The sequence below is a fragment of the Strix uralensis genome, chromosome 27, assembly GCF_047716275.1.
Source record: "Strix uralensis isolate ZFMK-TIS-50842 chromosome 27, bStrUra1, whole genome shotgun sequence".
Classification (NCBI taxonomy): Eukaryota; Metazoa; Chordata; class Aves; order Strigiformes; family Strigidae; genus Strix; species Strix uralensis.
Window position 1 is genome coordinate 5,978,170 of NC_133998.1, and position 17,834 is coordinate 5,996,003.

Genomic DNA, 17,834 nt, shown 5'->3' on the forward strand with positions numbered 1-17,834 from the left:
GCGGGGCCCTTTGTCACCTCGGTGGGCGGGGCTTAACAGGGCGGGGGCTATTGTCACCTGGAGGCTTTATCAGGGCGGGGCCCATTGTTAAAGGATGGGGATGGCACTTGATGGGCGGGGCCTAGCAGGGCGGGGCCCATTGTCACCCGGGTGGAGCTGGGTTTAACAGGACGGGGCCCATTGTCACCTGGGTGGGGCCCATTGTCACCTGGGTGGGGCCCATTGTCACCTGGGTGAGGTTTAGCACCCATTGTTATCAGGCTGGGATGGGGTGCAGCTTAGCAGGGTGGGGCCCATTGTCACCAAGGTGGACGGGGCTTATCAGGGCAGGACCTGCCCCCCCATGTCCCCCCACCCTGGTGTGACCCCCCCCAAGCCCAGCGATGTCACCAGAGGGGTGGGCAGCCGTCCCCCCCGCAGCCCCCCCACAGACAGGCTCCTCCCGGGGAACAGCTCGTCCTTTATTGGGGACCCCGGGACAGGGACATGCACCCCCCACCCCATCCCGCTGTCCCATGGGCCACCCATGTGCCCCATCCCCCCCCAGCACCCTACACGTGGGTCTCCTGCAGCAGCAGGTCGGTGGCGGTGGCGGGCTCGGGGGGGCCCCGGGGGGGGCCGCCCTCCCCATCCAGCCTCACCACCAGCGCCTGGGGGGGGGCTTCAGCCTTGCCCAGGGGCTCTTCCCCGGGGGCCTTGGCACCCGTGGGGGACACCGAGGACGTCTGCTTCACGATGTCCCACCACAGCACGCCCGGGGGCAGCCGCCTCCGCTTGGTCGGCCCTGATGGAAAAGGGGGGACATGGGGAGGGGCTGTGGGGGGGGTGGGGACACCCCCCTGCCTGGTCCCCAGCCTCACCTGGCAGGGAGCTGAGCAGGACCCCCGCCACCACCGTGGTGAGGGTCCCCAGCGCCCCGTAGTACAGGTAGGAGATGGCGTAGAAGTCCCCCACGATGGCTGGCCTGCGAGGGGAGGGGGTCAGGGACCGGCAGGGACAGCAGTGTGACGTCACAGTGATCAGGGACAGCCGTGTGACGTCACAAGAAACAGAGAAAGTGCTACAACATCCCAGGGAACAAGGACAGCGGTGTGACGCCGCAAGGAACAGGCGACATCACAGCGAGGAGAGCGGTGTCATGTCACAAGGAATGAGGAAAGTGCTGTGATGTCACAAGGGACAGGGACAGTGGTGTGACATCACAGTGAGCAAGGACAGTGCTGTGACATCAGAAGGAACAGGGACAGTGCTGTGACATCACAGTGACCGAAGCAAACCGTGTGACATCACAGCAACCCACCCGTGCTCCCTGGACCCCCCCAGCTGCCACCCCCGCCCCCCCTCCCCGGGCCGTCCCCTCCCTCACCGTGCCGGCGCGGGGGGGTCCTGGCGGGGGCTCAGGGGTCCCAGCGGGACGGTGCGGTTGGCGCCGGCGGTGCGGTTGTGGAGCGGGCAGAGCGCTGCGGAGGCGGGCAGCACCCCCATGGCGGCCGCGCTGGGGGGGTACAGGGTGCCCCCCACGGCCACCCAGAAGGAGAGGACGAAGCCAGTGCCCAGGCCCCCCAGCACACCCTGTGGTGGGGGAGAGGAGGGGTCCGCACAGCCCGGGGGGAGCAGGCTGCGGCGGGACCCCCGAACCCCCCCTCCCCAAATCCCCTCCCCGGGACTCACGGCCGTGCTGCACATCGGCAGGAACATGCCCAGGACGAAGGCCCCCAGCAGCGGGCCGCTGATCACCCCCATGACGGTGAAGGAGCCCTGGAAGGGGGACGCAGAGCTCTGGCCCAACGCCCCGACTTGGGGGCCCGGGGGGTTTGGGGGGCTCCGGGGGTTGTGGGGGCTCAGGAGGCTCAGATGAGGAGGAGGAGGAGGGTGCTTGGCTCTGCCCCAGACCTCCCGGCAGCCCGGGCGGCTCGAGGGCTCTCCGGCAGCCAGCGGTGCGTGGCCGGGTCCCGCTTGGCCAAGCAGCGCCGGTGGGCAACAGGGCGGGGAGTGGGGGGTGGGGTGCGGGGGGGCAGCGGGGTCACCTTGACCCCACGGCAGATCTGGCCCGGTGCGGCGCGGCTCACCTGCAGCACGCCGCCGCCCAGCAGTGAGGCCAGAGCCGCCACTGTGATGCACGAGGTGCCGTAGATGAGCGCTGCGGGGAGACCGGAGAGGGTCAGCACGGCACGGGGCGGTGCAGTGTGGCATGGCATGGCACGGCACGGCACGGCACGGCACAGCATGGCATGGCACGGCACGGCATGGCACAGCACGGTGCAGTGTGGCATGGCACAGCATGGCCTGGCACGGCACGGCACAGCTCAGTGCAGTACGGCATGGCACAGCACGGCCCGGCATGGCCCGGCACGGCTCCCGTGCCCACTCACACAGTCCCTTGGAGATCAGGGTCAGCCTCCGCGGTGACAGCGTGGGCAGCCGCAGCTTGACGAGGTCCTCGACGGTGACGGCCGCCATGGCGTTGATGCTGGTGGAGGCCGTGCTGCGGCGCGGGCAGGCGGCAGCGCTCAGCCCCGACACCGGCAGCCTGCGGTGGGGCGGGGGGGGGTGGGGGGGCTGAAGCCCCCTTCCACGAGGAGGTTTGGGGTCCCCTTGGGGCGAGGGGGGGCCCCGTCCTCACCTGAGGGTCCCGCTGTAGGCACAGGCCAGGAACAGCCCCGGCACCCCCGGGGATGTCTCGAAGATGTCAAGGACCAGGTAGGGCATGTACTGCGGGGGGGGGGGGACACGGCTGCAGCGGGGGGCAGGACCCCGGGGGGCGCCAGCCCCTGCAGCGGGGCTGAGACGGGCACCCAGGGCCCCTCTCGCTGCCCTCGGTTTGGGGCTGGAGAGGACAGAGCTGGGGGTGGTGAGGGGGGGCCGGTACCTGGTCGGGGGCCGAGATGTAGCCGGCGAGGAGGGGGTCGCAGTCCTTGTACAGCGCAAACATCACCAGCCCGCAGCCCACGGCGCTGGAGACGACGCAAAACAGCCCCACTTGGTTCACCAGCAGCGCCCTGCAAGCGCGGGGGGGGGAGAACGCGTCGCTGAGCAGGGGCCCCGCAGGGTGCAGGGGCCATGCGGGGGGGGGGCGGGGTCTGTGTAGGGGTGCAGGGGCCATGAAAGGGTGCAGGGGCCATGCAGGAGTGCAGGGTCTGTGTTGGGGTGCTGGGTCCATGCAGGGGTGCAGGGTCAGTGTAGGGGTGCAGGGTCTGTGCTGGGTCCGTGTTGGGGTGCTGGGTTCATGCAGGGGTGCAGGGTTCATGCAGGGCCTGTGTTGGGGTGCAAGGTCCGTGCAGGGGTGCAGGCTCCATGCAGGGGCCATGCAAGGGTGCAGGGTTCATGCAGGGTCTGTGCAAGGGTGCAAGGTCCGTGCAAAGGTACAAGGGGCCGTGCAGGGCTGCAGGGTCCGTGCAAGGGTGCGGGGTCTGTGTAGGGTCCACGCGGAGTCTGTGCAGGGTGCAGGGGCCATGCGGGGGTGCAGGCACTGGGCTCCCCACAGGGCACAGGCTGGTGTGAAGCCCCCTTCCCCCCCGCCCCTGGCCCCTCGCAGCCCCTCGCCCCCAGGAACCGTCCCAGGATCTTGGTGGCCCCATGGACTCACATCCTGGCCTCCCTCTCGCTCCTGCAGGCCACGTAGCGCTGGACCTGGGCCTGGTTGACTCCGTACATGGAGAGCCAGACCAGCGTGCCGCCCAGCAGGAACGTCCACACCGTGTACCGGCTCCGCGGGTCCGGGTTAAAGCTGGGCACAGCGGCGGGGGGTGAGCTGGGGCCGGCACTGACCCCCCCCAGCACCCCGGGGCAGGGGGAGTGGGGATCGGGGGGGGACTCACTCGCCAAAGTTCACCCTGGAGCCGTTGGCGGCGATGCCCAGCACCCTGGCGGGACCCCCCACCAGCAGCACCCCCCGGATGATGACGGCGATGAAGCCGGAGAGCATCACCAAGACCTGGAAGACGTCGGTCCAGATGACGGCCTTCATCCCGCCCTGCGCCAGACAGAGCCGAGGGTGAGCGCCAGGGACACCCAGGGACCCCCAGGACCCCCCCCTGCTCCCCCCCCTCACTCACTATGGTGGTGTAGAAGGTGCAGATGGCGCCAGTGGAGAGCAGGGACGCCCAGATGTCCAGCCCGGTCACTGAGGGGGGAAGGGAAGGTGCTGAGGGGAGCCCTGGGGTGCAAACGACACTCCGGGGGTGGGACAGGGCTGAGATGTCCCCAACGCAGGGACGGGGACACGATGGGGAGCAGCCCCCGCTTCCCCCCCGCACCTTGGTTGAGGATCAGGGCGGGGGCGTAGATGACGATCCCGGTGTAGAGCATCTGTGGGAAGGGGGGGGGGGTGTCAGTGCCCCGTCCCACCGTCCCCGCGAGCGCCGGGCAGGTGACGGCTGCGCCCACGGGGCCAAAACGTGACGGTGCCGCCCAAACCCGGCGCTGGGAAAACACTGGGGTTTTCATTCCAAACAGGGCTCCTGCCGGGCGCTATTTGCTTTGAGTCACGGAAAACACGAGCACGGGAACGAGGACACTTCACGGGGGGGCTCAGGGCAGCGGCGGCGCAGCCGGATCCAAACCCCCCCACTGCGTGTCACGTCCCCACCGTCTCCATCCCACCCCGGCGCCGCGGACACGCACCGTGGCCACCACATACTGCAGCGTCCCGCACAGCCGGACGCTCCTGCTGAACCGCCGCTCCAGGTACTGGGGACAAGGACAAGGGAGCGTGTCGGGGCCACCCCGGCATTGGGGCGCCCTGGGGGCTGCTCCCCCCATCCCCGTGGTGCCCACCTCGTAGGTGCTGGTGAGCCCCAGGCGGTAGAAGACGGGGAGGAAGAGCTGGGCGGTGAGGAGTGTGTTGAGCAGCTGCCCCAGGCACATCCAGAGGAATTTGGCTCCGTAGCGATACGCCTCCGCCGGCACCCCCAGCACCTGGATGGCTGACATGAAGCTGGCCGAGAGCGAGAGCCCCACCGGCAGCGCTGACATCCGTCGTCCCCCCGTGAAAAAATCCTCCGAGGTTTTCTGGCCGCCTTTGGCGAGGCCGTGGAAGAGCCCGATGCCGGTGGAGATCAGCAGCATCAGCCCGAAGACTCCGTAGTCCCAGAGGCTGAAGGTCAGTCGCTCCGGCATCCGCACGTCCAGGCTCTCCGCCGGGGCCAGCGTGGCGGCTGCCGGGCACCTGCGGGTGACGGGGACGCAGCAGGGGGACGCGGCACGCGCTGCTAGGCCAGGGCACGGTGGCACCGGCGCATCCGAGGGTGACGAAACTGGAGGGGGGAGAAAACTCCGTGCAATTATCGACCGACGCTCGACGCGCAGCAGAAAGGACCGAGCACGGAGCTGCCACCCTGTCCCGTCCCATCCCATCCCTGTCCCCAGGAAGGTCAGTGCCGAGCAGCCGGGCGGGTGTTCGGCTGCAACAGCGACAGCCCGAGCTCGGCAAGGAAATTCCCCCAAATACCTCCCGGTTTGGAGCCCCCTTCCCTTCGCATCGGACCCCGGCTCCGCAGCTCCAGGGAAGCGTCGCTGCCCAAAGGACACGGCCAGGAGGGAGCGACCCCCCCCCTCCCCAGGCAGCACAAACAAGGAGGGGCAGAGCCGCTGCGGGAGCCAAATTTATCTCCAGCCGAGGGGTCAAAACAAACCAAAGCTAAACCTTTACCCAGAAAAAAGCAGCTCGTTCGCAGGCAGCTGCCCGCGGAGCAAGGACCTGGTGCTGAGGCGGGGAGAAGGAGAGCGAGGGGCTGCCCAGGGGGTCTCTGGGGAGCCCGGGGGGTCTCTGGGGAGTCCGACGGGTCGCTGGAGGCTGCTGCGATGTCCTCGGCGGGTGTTGAGGTGGTGGCGGGGCCGTGGCGAGGGGCCGGCGGTGCCTCGAGCTCCTCCAGCCCGCGGGGCGGGCGCCAGCAGGAGGCAGGTTCAGGGCGTCGGGGAGGGACCCTTGGCGGGGAGGATGGAGCTGTCGGGGGCCGCAGCCATATAACCCCTTCCCTCCCGCACGCCCCGCCACTGGCTGACCCTGGGCCAGCCCGAGCGGCAGTGGGGTTGCCTGTAACACGGCAGGCAACATGGCAAGCAGGGGCCACTGACCCCGGTGAGCGCGGGGATGGCGGGACGGCCCCGGCCGTGGGGATATGTGGCACTTGGGCGTGGGGCTGCTCCAGTTTCCTCATTCCCTGGCACAAACGCTGCTTTGTCTCGCCCAGCCCCTGGGCAAGTTTGGCCCACGGGGATTTCCTCCCCCTGCCCTGAACCCCGGGGATGAGCCTCCAGCGCGGGGTTAGCCCCGACGTGGGGACAGAGATGCCGTGGGGTCACCGTCCCCGCTGAGGCGTCACCGTGGGGTGCAGGAGGGTCCCTGGTCCCCAGGGTCTGACTCCAGCCTTGGTGGCCTTGTCGCCATCGCTTGTCCCCAGGGAGATGTTCCAGGCAGGACCCCCTTCCCCGCCTTGCCCCAGGCTTTGTCTCCTTGCCAAGCTGGTTTGAGCAACAAAAAGGGGAAAAACAAGAAGCGGCGGCTGCTGGGCCCGGCCACATCCGCCGATGGGTGCGTGCGACGCCGCACGGCGCCAGGGCCCGGCACAGGCCCAGCCCCACGGTCACCCTGAAGGCACGGTGACACCAGCGGCACCCCGGGGCCAAGACTGGGGTGAAGGGGCCGAGCCCAGCCTGGCAGGGAGCAGAGTGGGGCAGGGAGGGTCCCAGCAATGGGGCGCAGGGGGTGGCAGGGGTGCGCGGGCAGCACCCAGCCCCTCGCCCCGCGCGGTGGGGTGGGACAGGACGGGGGCTGGGGTGCCCCAGCAGAGCATCGCCCACCCCTGAGGTACCCACAGCACCAGTGGGGTGCCCGGGGCTCCCTGCCCCTTCACCCCAGGACTCCTGCGTGTTATAAGTAGATTTCTCAAATTGATGTGAGTCAGAGCCAATCAAAATTTCAATTGTTTATTTAGCAAGCGGCAACAAGCAAAACAGCGCTGGGCAGCCGGGGAGTCCTTGCTCCACCAACGGCGCACACTCACTTCCCGAGGGTCCGTCTTTTTTATATCCTCCGCCTTCCGGTATCGGGTCTCTCTGAGAGGTGTACCCTGCGTCTGCGCACTTTGCAGTTAGGGGGTCGCTCCATCCGGGTCTTCCTCGCGTCACCAACTCCTCGTATTTCCTGCTTTCCTGAGAGTGGCTCACAAAGCTTTTGTTTATATCTTACAGAGTACAGACACTACCCCCTTTTTTCTTCTTCTTCTCCCCTTTGTCTTTCTCCCTTTTGTCCTTCTTCCCTTTCTCCCTCTTTTCAGTCTTTTGCACAGTAGGAGTCCTTGCTTCAGCATTTCAACTGAGATAAGCACTTGCAGTCAGTCGTTACACAGTGTAATAGTTAAGATTAAGCTTAGGCCTACATAGTTTATGGAATAACATGTCACGAGCTCCCAGTATCTTTAATGGAATTTGATGAACAAACAGTTTACTGTCTATCACACTGCACCCTGGGGTGGCTCTTTTCTGCCCCCCCCCCCCCCCCCGTACCCCCTCCTTCACCAGGAAGCCGCCCGCCGAGGAGGCTGCGGGCAGGAAGGAAGTCACCGAGGGGATTTTTTGACTCGGAGCAGCCACCCACACAGCCCGACCCGGTGGCACAGCCCTGCCCGGGACCCGCTCCCCAGGGCCGGAGCACACGGGGGGGGCCGCTGGCACAGCAGCAGGTACCACACCGACACGGGGGGGGCTTCGCGGTGTCACAGCACGGGGATGGAGCCGAGTCCTCCCTGCCCGTGCCTGGGAGCGATGCAAGGCACGGGTACACGGGCCCTGGGCCGGCTGGCGAGGAGCAGCGGCCGTGGGCCAGCCTGGGGAGGGGGGGTTTGGCCACATGCCCGGAGAAACGGCTGCGTGCCTCAGTTTCCCCTTCCGCCCCCCCCCGGACGGGCTGCCTCCAGCCCTGGCGATGCTGCAGGCTTGGCTGGGGGGTGTTATTCCAGGAGGCATGTGCGGGGCAAGGTCCTGCCCCACGCAGGGGTCACACGGTGGTGGGGGGGACAGTGCTGCCAGCTGAGCCCCCCCCCGTCCTTGCAGCACCCGCCATGGCCCCGCTGGGTGAGGAGACGCCGCTGATCGGGGAACGCTCCTGCAGCCTCTCCTCCGCCGAGACCGGCACCCTCCAGGTGTACCTGTACCACCGGGCGCCCGCCCCGCGCGGCCCCCCCGGCACCGCCGCCCCCGTCCTCACCTTCACCTTCGGCGAGTACACGGCCGAGGAGCTGTGCGTGCGGGCCGCCAAAGCCTGCGGTGAGCATTGGCCCCTGGTGCCGGTGGGCTTGGGGGGATGGCCGTGGGCTCGGGGCACTGACCACGAGCTCAAGCTACTGGGTGGGCTTGGGGTATTGACTGTGGGCTTGGAGCACTGGCCGTGGGCTTGGGGTATCAGCCATGGGCTTGGGGTACTTGCCATGGGCTCAGGGTAGTGGGTGGGCTCAGGGCACTGGCCGTGGGCTCACTGGCCATGGGCTCGGGGCACTGGCCGTGGGCTTGGGGCACTGGCCATGGACTCAGGGCACTGGCTGTGGGCTCAGGGTACTGGATGGGCTCAGGACACTGGCTTGGGGTACCGGCCATGGGCTTGAGACACCAAATGTGGGCTCGGGGCACTGGCCGTGGGCTGGGGGTATCAGCCATGGGGTTGGGGTACTTGCCATGGGCTCAGGGTAGTGGGTGGGCTCAGGGCACTGGCCGTGGGCTCAGGGCACTGGCCATGGGCTTGAGGCACCAGCTGTGGGCTCGGGGTACCAGCCATGGGCTCAGGGCACCGGCCGTGCCCGTCCTCGCGGCAGGGGGGGTCCCAGCACCGCTCTCCCCCCAGGCGTGCTGCCCGTTTGCCACCCGCTCTTCGCGCTGGCCACCGAGGATCTCAGCTGCTGGTTCCCCCCCAACCACATCTTCACCGTCGATGATTCCCGCAGCCAGGTCGTGGTGTACAGGATCAGGTACAGCCCCGGCCCGGCTCCCCGGGGGACTCCCTGATGGCTGAGAGGGGTTGTGCGCTGGAGGGGGGGGGTGGTGGACATGGCGCTGAGCCCCCTCCACTCTCCCCATCAGGTTTTTTTTCCCCAACTGGTGCGGGCTGGGACAGTCCCACCGCTTCCAGTTGCTGAACGACCGGGCCAGCCCCGTCCTGGACTACCCCGTCATCGATTACCTCTTTGCCCAGGTGAGCCCCGCCAGGCTGGCGTCTGTCCCCAACACCGCAGCTGGGGATGGGGGGGGCCCGTGTGGCTTCTCAGGGGTGTGGTATGTGTTAAGCCCCGTGCAGCGATGGCCTTCATCGCCCCGGGCCACCCTCCTCCTCCACGACGCTGGCAGGATGGGGGTCCTGCTACCCAGCTTGGCTGGAGCTGCTCGTGGGCGTCCCATGCTGGGCACGGGGCACCCCGGCTCGCTGAGGTGGGGGTCACTGTGCCCCCCTCAGGGTGGTGCATGTCCCAGTGAGGGGACACCTGCCACGGCCTCATGCAGGGACCCCCCCGGGGGTCTTGGGGTGCATCGAGGCTCCTGGCTGCAGCATCCCTGGGGAGGGTGCAGGGGCTGGTGTGGGGAACCGACCCCCCCCAACCCAGCCCCTGCACCCTCCGCAGTCCCGCAGCGATTTCATCGGGGGACACGTGGCCGTGGGGCTGAGCCTGCCCACGCAGGAGGAGTGCCTGAGCCTGGCGCTGCTGGACATGCTGCGCATCGCCAAGGAGCAGCGGCAGAGCCCCGCCGAGGTCTTCAGCCACGTCAGGTCAGCTGGGGACCGTGAGGGCAGCCCGGCACCCCTGGGGACATCCCAGTGCCCCTAGGGACAGCCTGGCACCCCTGGGGACAGCCCGGCACCCCTGGGGACAAATTGGTACCCCTGGGGACAGCCTGGCACCCTTGGGGACAGCCTGGCATGCCTGAGGACAGGCCAGCACCCCTGGAGACCACCTGGCACCCCTGGAGACATCCCAGTGCCCCTGGGGACAGCCTGGCACCTCTGGGGACAACCCAGGACCCCTGGGGACAGTCCAGCACCCCTGGAGACAACCTGACACCCCTGGGGACATCCCAGTGCCCCCGGGGACAGCCCAGCACCCACCTCCCCATCCCCGGCAGCTACAAGTCCTGCCTCCCCGAGCGGCTGCGGTGCCAGATCCAGCAGCACAACTTCCTCACCCGCAAGCGCATCCGCCGGCGCTTCAGCAAATCCCTGCGGAAGATCGGGAGCTGCCAGACAGACGGACGCTACCTGAAGCTCAAGTACCTGCTGGACCTGGAGCGGCTGCAGCGGCGCTGGGCCGAGGAGAGTTTCCCCGTGCGCTCGCCGGGCTCCGCCGCCGCCATCGTCATCCACGTGGCCGGCGAGAGCGGCGTCGCCTGGAGCTGCGGCGGCTCCGAGGTGCGGGTGAGGCGGCGGCGATATGGGGGTCCCACGGCGGGGTGAGGTGGGGGCGGGGGACGGGACATGAAGGCTCAGCCCTTGTCTATGTCCATGTGTCCTCCCCCCCCCCAGAACCGCCAACACTTCTGCGATTTCCCCGACATCGCCGACATCAGCATCAAGCAGGCGAGTCGGGAGGGCGGCCCCGTGGAGAACCGCGTCGTCACCCTCACCAAGACGGATAATCGGGTGCTGGTGAGCTGGGGGGAGCCCCAGCAGGGTGGGGGGGGGCTGGGGTTGGCCTGGGGCTGACCCCCCGCCTCCTGGCCCCAGGAGATGGAGTTCCCCACGTTGCGGGAAGCCCGCTCCTTCGTGGCTCTCCTCGACGGCTACTACCGCCTGACGGCAGATGCCCACCACTACTTCTGCAAGGAGGTGGCCCCCCCCCGGCTCCTGGAGGACGTGGAGAACCAGTGTCACGGGCCCATCAGGTGGGTGCTGGGACCCCCCCCACCCCACGGGTGATGGGGGCAGAAATCCCTTGGGCAGGAGCCACAACGGCAACGAGCGCCAGGCCGCATCCTGCTCGCTGGGTGGGTGACGCTCAGCTCCCGATGGGTTTGGGGGACCTGGGGGGGGCGGGGGGTGGGGCTGAGGGTGGGGGGTGGTCCCCGAGGGGGGACCGGGCTGCGCCTGAGCCAGCGCTGCCCATCGCAGCTCCGAGTTTGCGGTGAACAAGCTGAAGGTGGCGGGGAGCCACCCGGGGCTGTACCTGCTGCGCCGCAGCCCCCAGGACTTCGACAGCTACTTGCTGACCGTCTGCGCCGAGGTGAGACCGGCACCGCCACCGCCACTGCACCGCCACTGCCCCGCCACCGCCACCGGCACCGCCACCGGCACCGGCACTGGCAGCGGGAGCAGGGAGGGAAATGGGCCTGAGACCTGGTGCTTGCCACGACGGTGCCACCAGCGATGGCCCTTTGGGACGGCCCCGGAGCTGCCGCGGGCACCCGCAGGGCGTGAGGGGTTTGGGGGGGTGGGGGGTGTCTCCCAGGGGGGTCCCCAGGCCGCTGAGCCCGGCTCTCGCCCCGCAGACCCGCTCCGGCCCCGACTACAAGCGCTGCCTGATCCGCCGGGACGAGGACGGGAATTTCTGGCTCTCGGGGGTGACGCGGAGGTTCTGCAGCCTGCGGGAGCTGCTGGGCACCTACGGGCGCTGCGGGCTGCAGGCGGAGGGGGCCCACATGCGCCTGGCGGCCTGCTGCCCACCCCTGCCCAGAGGTGACACCTCCGGGGCGGCGTGACGTCACAGGGCGGGTGGGGTGACATCACAGGGCGGGTGGGGTGACATCACAGCGCAAGTGGTGTGGCATCACAGGGCGGGTGGGGTGACATCACAGCGCAAGTGGTGTGGCGTCACAGGGTGGGTGGTGTGACGTCACAGGGCGGGTGGTGTGATGTCACAGGGCAGGTGGTGTGACGTCACAGGGTGGGCGGTGTGACGTCACAGCGCGAGTGGTGTGGCATCACAGGGCGGGTGGTGTGACATCACAGGGCGGGCAGTGTGACATCACAGGGCGGGCGGTGTGACATCACAGGGTGGGCGGTGTGACGTCATAGGACAGGTGGTGTGATGTCACAGCGTGAGTGGTGTGATGTCACAGGACAGGTGGTGTGACATCACAGGACAGGTGGTGTGACGTCACAGGACAGGTGGTGTGATGTCACAGGGCGGGTGGTGTGACGTCACAGGGCGGGCAGTGTGACGTCACAGGGCGGGCGGTGTGACATCGCGGAGCCGGCTGTACAGCGTCCTAGATCGGGCCGTGTGACACCAGAAAACGAGCTGCGTGACGTTCTAGAGCCGGCTGTGACATCACGGAGCGGCCTGCGTGAGGTCACAGTGTGGGCACAGCCCACCCCGGCCGCCCCTCACGGCCGCTCCCCCCCCCCCAGACAAGTCCAACCTGCTGATCGTGCGCAGCGGCTGCCCCCAGCCCCCCGGCTCCCCCGCCGCCCCCCGCCGCAGCCTCAACCAGATGATGTTCCACAAGATCGACCCCCAGAGCCTCACGCGGGTACAGGGAGGGGGGGAGCCGGAGTGGCAGCGGGCTGGGGGGGGGGGCACATGGGACACCCCCACACACACCCAGCGTCCCCTTCGCGCGACAGGGCGAGAGCCTGGGCCGGGGCTCCTTCACCCACATCTACAAGGGCGTCAAGCGGGACCAGGAGGAGGACGGGGACCACCAGACCGAGGTGGTGCTCAAGGTCATGGACGGCAGCCACCGCAACTGCGCCGAGGTCAGGCGGCGGCAGCCCCCCAGCCTGGCACCGGGGGGTGAGGGGGGTCCCCACGGCCCCCCCCCCCTCCGCTGAGCCAGCCCCCCCCCCCCCCCCCCCCCCGCCTCTCGCAGTCGTTCCTGGAGGCAGCCAGCATCATGAGCCAGCTCTCCCACAAACACCTCGTCCTGCTGCACGGCGTCAGCCTCGGGAAGGACAGTGAGTGCCCCCGGCCCCCCCCCGCCGGGCCACGGCCACGCTGCCGGGAGGCCACTGGCCACAGTTGCCCGTGTCGTGTCCCCCCACCCCGCCACCACAGGTGTCATGGTGCAGGAGTACGTCAGGTTCGGGCCCCTGGACCTCTACCTGAAGAAGAACCGAGGGGACGGCAAAGTGACCACTGGCTGGAAGCTGCAGGTGGCCAAGCAGTTGGCCTACGCCCTCAACTACCTGGTGAGCCGCTGCCGGCACCGCAGCAAGCCCCGGCGCCCCAGGGGCCACGTGTCCGGCAGCTCCCGCATGGCAGCATCCCACGGCTCCCCCAGTCCTTGTCCTGCAGCCCCCACCCATCCACGTCCCACGGCCCCCACCCATCCATGTCCCATGGCCCCCACAGCCCCACGGCTCCAACGCCTCCCTCTTGGTTCCCCCCCACTGACACCCCCTCAGCCCCGTGCGTGGGGCTGCCCCACGGGCCGGGGCCGTGCTGACACTCCTGGTCCCTCTCCCCTCCCCAGGAGGACAAGAAAATCACCCACGGCAACGTCTCGGCAAAGAAGGTGCTGCTGACCCGGGAGGGGGACGTGGCCAGCGGCAGCCCCCCCTTCATCAAACTCAACGACCCCGGAGTCAGCGTCACCATCCTGGCCAAGGAGAGTAAGTGCCCAGGTGACGCGGCGGGTTGGGGGGTGGCAGGGCCCCCCCGGTGGGTGCTGAGCGGGGCCGTGCCCCTCTCCCAGTGCTGGTGGAGCGCATCCCCTGGGTGGCCCCCGAGTGCCTCAGTGACCCCAAGAGCCTGGCGCTGCCGGCGGACAAGTGGAGCTTTGGGGCCACCCTCTGGGAGATCTTCAGCGGCGGCAACATGCCCGTGAGCCTGCTGGAGCCCCAGAAGGTGAGGCTGCCCCGTCCCGCTGCACCCCAACCCTTCTGCCCCATCCCTCCTGCCCCATCCCGCTGCACCCCAACCCTCCTGCTCCATCCTGCTGCACCCCAACCCTCCTGCCCCATCCCACTGCATCCCAACCCTCCTGCTCCATCCTGCTGCACCCCAACCCTTCTGCCCCATCCCTCCTGCCCCGTCCCGCTGCACCCCAACTCTCCTGCTCCATCCTGCTGCACCCCAACCCTCCTGCCCCAACCCTTCTGCCCCATCCCACTGCACCCCAACCCTCCTGCCCCAACCCTCCTGCCCCATCCCACTGCATCCCAACCCTCCTGCTCCATCCTGCTGCACCCCAACCCTCCTGCCCCAACCCTCCTGCCCCATCCCGCTGCACCCCAACCCTCCTGCCCCAACCCTTCTGCCCCATCCCACTGCACCCCAACCCTCCTGCCCTGTCCTGTTGCACCCGGGCTCTGCTCACTCACCCCCTGCCCAGAGAACACCCCGTGTCCCCCAACCCCACCGTGGGATTTCTCTGCTGGCCAGACACTCTGGTGACCCAAGTCACACTGCAAAAGGGGCAGATGGGCACCCACAGCACCCAGAGCCAGGGACTGGAGGGCTCTGGACCCCCCCCAGCCCCAGTGCACGGCGCAGGTGGCTGTGGGTCGGGCAGTAACCAACCCCCCAGACTAACATCCCGCAGATGATGCTCAGGGCAAGGGGTTTGCACAGCCTGGCAAGGTGCATGGGGGCTGTTGGGGGGGGGGGGGGCACCCCACAACCAGCTCCAGCCCCTTCTCCCACCCCCGCAGAAGCTGGATTTCTACCAGAGCAGCCTCCAGCTCCCCGCGCCCAAGTGGACGGAGCTGGCCACGCTCATCGCGCAGTGCATGGACTACCAGCCCCGCCGGCGGCCCAGCTTCCGCGCCCTCATCCGCGACCTCAACAGCCTCATAACCTCGGGTGAGCCCCGGGACGGTGCGGGGGGGACAGGCTCTGCCCCCCCTGCCCCCCGGCGCCCTCACCGCTCGCCTCCCCCAGATTACGAGCTGCTCTCGGACCTGTCGCCCACCGACGCGACGCTCCGGGACAGCTTCTGGGGGTACGAGCCCCTCGCCATGTGCCAGGACCCCACCCACTTCGAGGAGCGGCACCTCAAGTACATCTCGCTGCTGGGCAAGGTGAGGGGGGGCAGAGGGGGCCCCAAGATTCAGTGGACGATGTCCCTGCACCTCCCCCCGCCCCTGCATCTGGGGCTCCTGGGAGGATGTTTTGCCCTCAAAGCTGAGAAATGCTTGATTTGTGCCCGCGGCCTCACCTGTGCGTGGGATTTGAGGGGGGGACCCAGCGCTGGGGACATGGTGGGGGTCTCTGAGCCCCCCCTTCAACCCCCCCCCCCCCCCCCCCAGCACCCCACATCCCCATTTGTCGTCTCTCCCCCCGCCAGGGCAACTTTGGGAGCGTGGAGTTGTGCCGCTACGACCCGCTGGGCGACAGCACGGGCGAGCTGGTGGCGGTGAAGAAGCTGCAGCAGGATTCGGCCAAGGAACTGCAGGATTTCGAGAGGGAGATCCAGATCTTGCACTCGCTGCAGCACGACTTCATCGTCCGGTACCGCGGCGTCTGCTACAGCCGGGGTGAGCGCGGCGTGGGGCAGGGAGCGGGCAGGGGTCCCCGCGGCGATGCTGCCTGCGCCCAGCCCCGGCTCTGCCCGTATCCCGGCCGGCGGGTGACGGCTCTGCCTCCAGGGCGGCGCGGGCTACGGCTGGTGATGGAGTACTTGCCCAACGGCTGCCTGCGGGACTACCTGCAGAAGAACCAGCCCCGCTTGGAGCACCGGACCCTGCTCCTCTACGCCTGGCAGATCTGCAAGGTGGGGCTGGGGGCAAAGCGGGTCCCGCTCTCCTTGGCATGAGGATGGAGCAATGTCGGGGGGCAGGTGGGGGGGTCGTGAGCCCCCCCACGGGGATGCTTCTGGGTGCTGGCCCCAGCGAGCGGCTGCGTCCCGCGCAGGGCATGGAGTACCTGGGGGCGCAGCGCTGCCTGCACCGGGACCTGGCCAGCAGGAACATCTTGGTGGAGAGTGAAACCCACGTTAAAATCGGGGACTTCGGGCTGGCCAAGCTGCTGCCGCAGGACAAGGATTATTACGTGGTGCGGGAGCCCGGCCAGAGCCCCGTCTTCTGGTGAGGGTGGCACTTGGGGACGGGGAGGGGGGGACACGGGGCTGGAGCCGGTGCTCAGCACCCTCCTGCCGGCAGGTACGCGCCCGAGTCCCTGGCAGACAACGTCTTCTCCCGGGCATCCGACATCTGGAGCTTCGGGGTCCTCCTCTACGAGCTCTTCACCTACAGCAACAAGAGCAAGAGCCCCTCGGAGGTGAGACACTGCGTGGGTCCTGCTGCCCCCACCCTGGACCCGTTACCCCGGGGAGGGGTCCCCGGTCCGGCCGCGGTGGCCCCGCGCTGACGCTTGTCCCCGTGCCTGCAGGAGTTCCTCCGCATGATGGGCGCTGAGAAGACGACGCAGATCATCTGCCACTTGCTGGAGCTCCTGAAGGAAAACCGGCGGCTCCCGGTGCCGGCCAGCTGCCCCATGGAGGTGAGAGCCCTGCTGGGGGGCCAGTGGGGGGGTCCTGGGGGCCACCTCCCTCCCCTGACCACCCTGTCCCTTGTCCCCCCCAGGTCTACACACTGATGCTGAGCTGCTGGGCCTTCTCCCCCAGCGCCAGACCCACTTTTGGGGAGCTGGCCCCCAAAATCGAGGCGCTGCGGGAGGGCCGGAGCAAAGCCCGGGGGTAGCCACCCCCCCTCCCTCCCCAGCACCAGGCGGTGACACGGACGGACACACGGCCACGGCGACGCTCCATCCTGCTTTACCGGCTGCGGGGCCAGTGGAGGGGGGCGGGGGGGGGGGGTGTGGCACAGGGGGATGTGGCCCCCAATTTCCACCCCCCATGCAATGCTGCTCTGCTTCCCCCCTCCCCGCAGCAGGCAGACCCCCCGCTGTGCAATGCCGCTTGTCTTTTACCCCCCTTCCGCCTGTTGCTGCCCCCACCACAGCGGGATTTGGCCATTTTCTAGTAAAGTTTGGTAAATTTGCCAGCTGGAGTGAGGTGAGAGGGGATGTGGGGGACACACAGGGAGAGGGGATGGGGGGGACACAGAGAGGGGATGTGGGGGACGGACACACACAGGGAGAGGGGATGCCGGGGTCTGGTTGCTGTGGAGCTGTTGGGAGGGGGGTGCCAGCACCCAGCACCGCACAGCGCCTGCGGCACAGCACCCCAAGGCTGCTGGATTTTGCTCCTCACCCACCGCTGATATCCTCCACCCGCAGCCTGAAGCTCAGAATCCCAGAATCATCTCGGGTGGAAAAGACCTTGAGGATCCTCCAAGTCCAACCATGACCCTCACACTGACCCTTCCCAACCCCACCAGACCCCTAACCTGTTCCCGGGTCCAAGCATCCCGCCAGGGCCAAGGCTGCCTCCGCCGAGGGTCATCACTGGCCTCACACGCACCTTGAGCCCCCCCCAAGCCCCTGCTCCCCCCAATCCATCCCCCCAGTACCCTCCCACACCCCCTGTCCCCCAGGAAGGCTCCAGACCCCCACATCCTCATTAACAACACAGGTTCATTTATTCTCCCTCCAATGCCTGGGGGCTCCCCTGGCCCCTGGAGGGCAGATTTGGGGTAAAACCAGGCAGAAACAGGATGGGGCATAGTGGCCCTCAGCCATCCCAGGGGGACCACGGCAGAGTGGGGGGGTCAGCCCTGAGGACACCCCCCTGCCAGCAACGTGGCAGCACCGAGCAGCAGCTACCAGGGACAGGGGGAGAGCCGGAGCCCAAGCGGCCCTCGGGGTGCACCGGGGGTTTCCTCAGCGGCTCTTGGTCCCCCTAGAACCCCTTCATGCTGATGAAGACGACGTCGTCCCTGTTGAAGACGCAGCGGACGTGGGGGCAGCGCTCCTCCAGCCAGGCGTGGAAGAGCACTTGCTTCAGTGTCAGGTTGAAGAAAGTCCCTGAAAGTCCCTGAAGTCCCACCGCAGCACGTCCCCGCGCTCCCGCTG

The 17,834-nt window shown here is 68.4% G+C and overlaps 2 protein-coding genes across 3 annotated transcripts; one reads left to right on the plus strand and one right to left on the minus strand.

Annotated features, from left to right (window-relative positions):
* Positions 1-53: 53 nt before the first annotated feature.
* SLC5A5 (solute carrier family 5 member 5) lies at positions 54-5,018 on the minus strand. The gene is made up of 15 exons (XM_074851515.1): positions 4,777-5,018; positions 4,624-4,689; positions 4,257-4,308; positions 4,056-4,123; positions 3,819-3,973; positions 3,587-3,727; positions 2,870-2,999; positions 2,624-2,712; positions 2,373-2,485; positions 2,070-2,140; positions 1,672-1,758; positions 1,367-1,572; positions 861-964; positions 556-784; positions 54-261 (listed from the first exon to the last, which is right to left on the minus strand). The coding sequence occupies exons 1-15, from the start codon at positions 4,972-4,974 to the stop codon at positions 54-56; spliced, it is 1,917 nt and encodes a 638-aa protein (XP_074707616.1). The 5' UTR covers positions 4,975-5,018.
* A 1,904-nt stretch (positions 5,019-6,922) lies between these two features.
* Positions 6,923-16,870, plus strand: JAK3 (Janus kinase 3). 2 transcript variants are annotated; one of them, XM_074851745.1, is made up of 24 exons: positions 6,923-7,682; positions 8,053-8,265; positions 8,837-8,960; positions 9,073-9,184; positions 9,609-9,754; positions 10,108-10,396; positions 10,505-10,627; positions 10,706-10,863; positions 11,090-11,201; positions 11,467-11,653; positions 12,329-12,450; positions 12,545-12,676; positions 12,790-12,874; positions 12,975-13,108; positions 13,393-13,531; positions 13,615-13,766; positions 14,573-14,723; positions 14,802-14,941; positions 15,208-15,397; positions 15,509-15,633; positions 15,774-15,946; positions 16,022-16,139; positions 16,251-16,361; positions 16,445-16,870. In XM_074851745.1, exons 2-24 carry the CDS (start codon positions 8,061-8,063, stop codon positions 16,559-16,561), a joined length of 3,345 nt encoding a protein of 1,114 aa, XP_074707846.1. In that variant the 5' UTR covers positions 6,923-7,682; positions 8,053-8,060; the 3' UTR covers positions 16,562-16,870. The 2 variants fall into 2 exon arrangements, with proteins under 2 accessions (XP_074707846.1, XP_074707847.1); XM_074851746.1 differs by having other exon boundaries at positions 10,108-10,390.
* Positions 16,871-17,834: the final 964 nt, after the last annotated feature.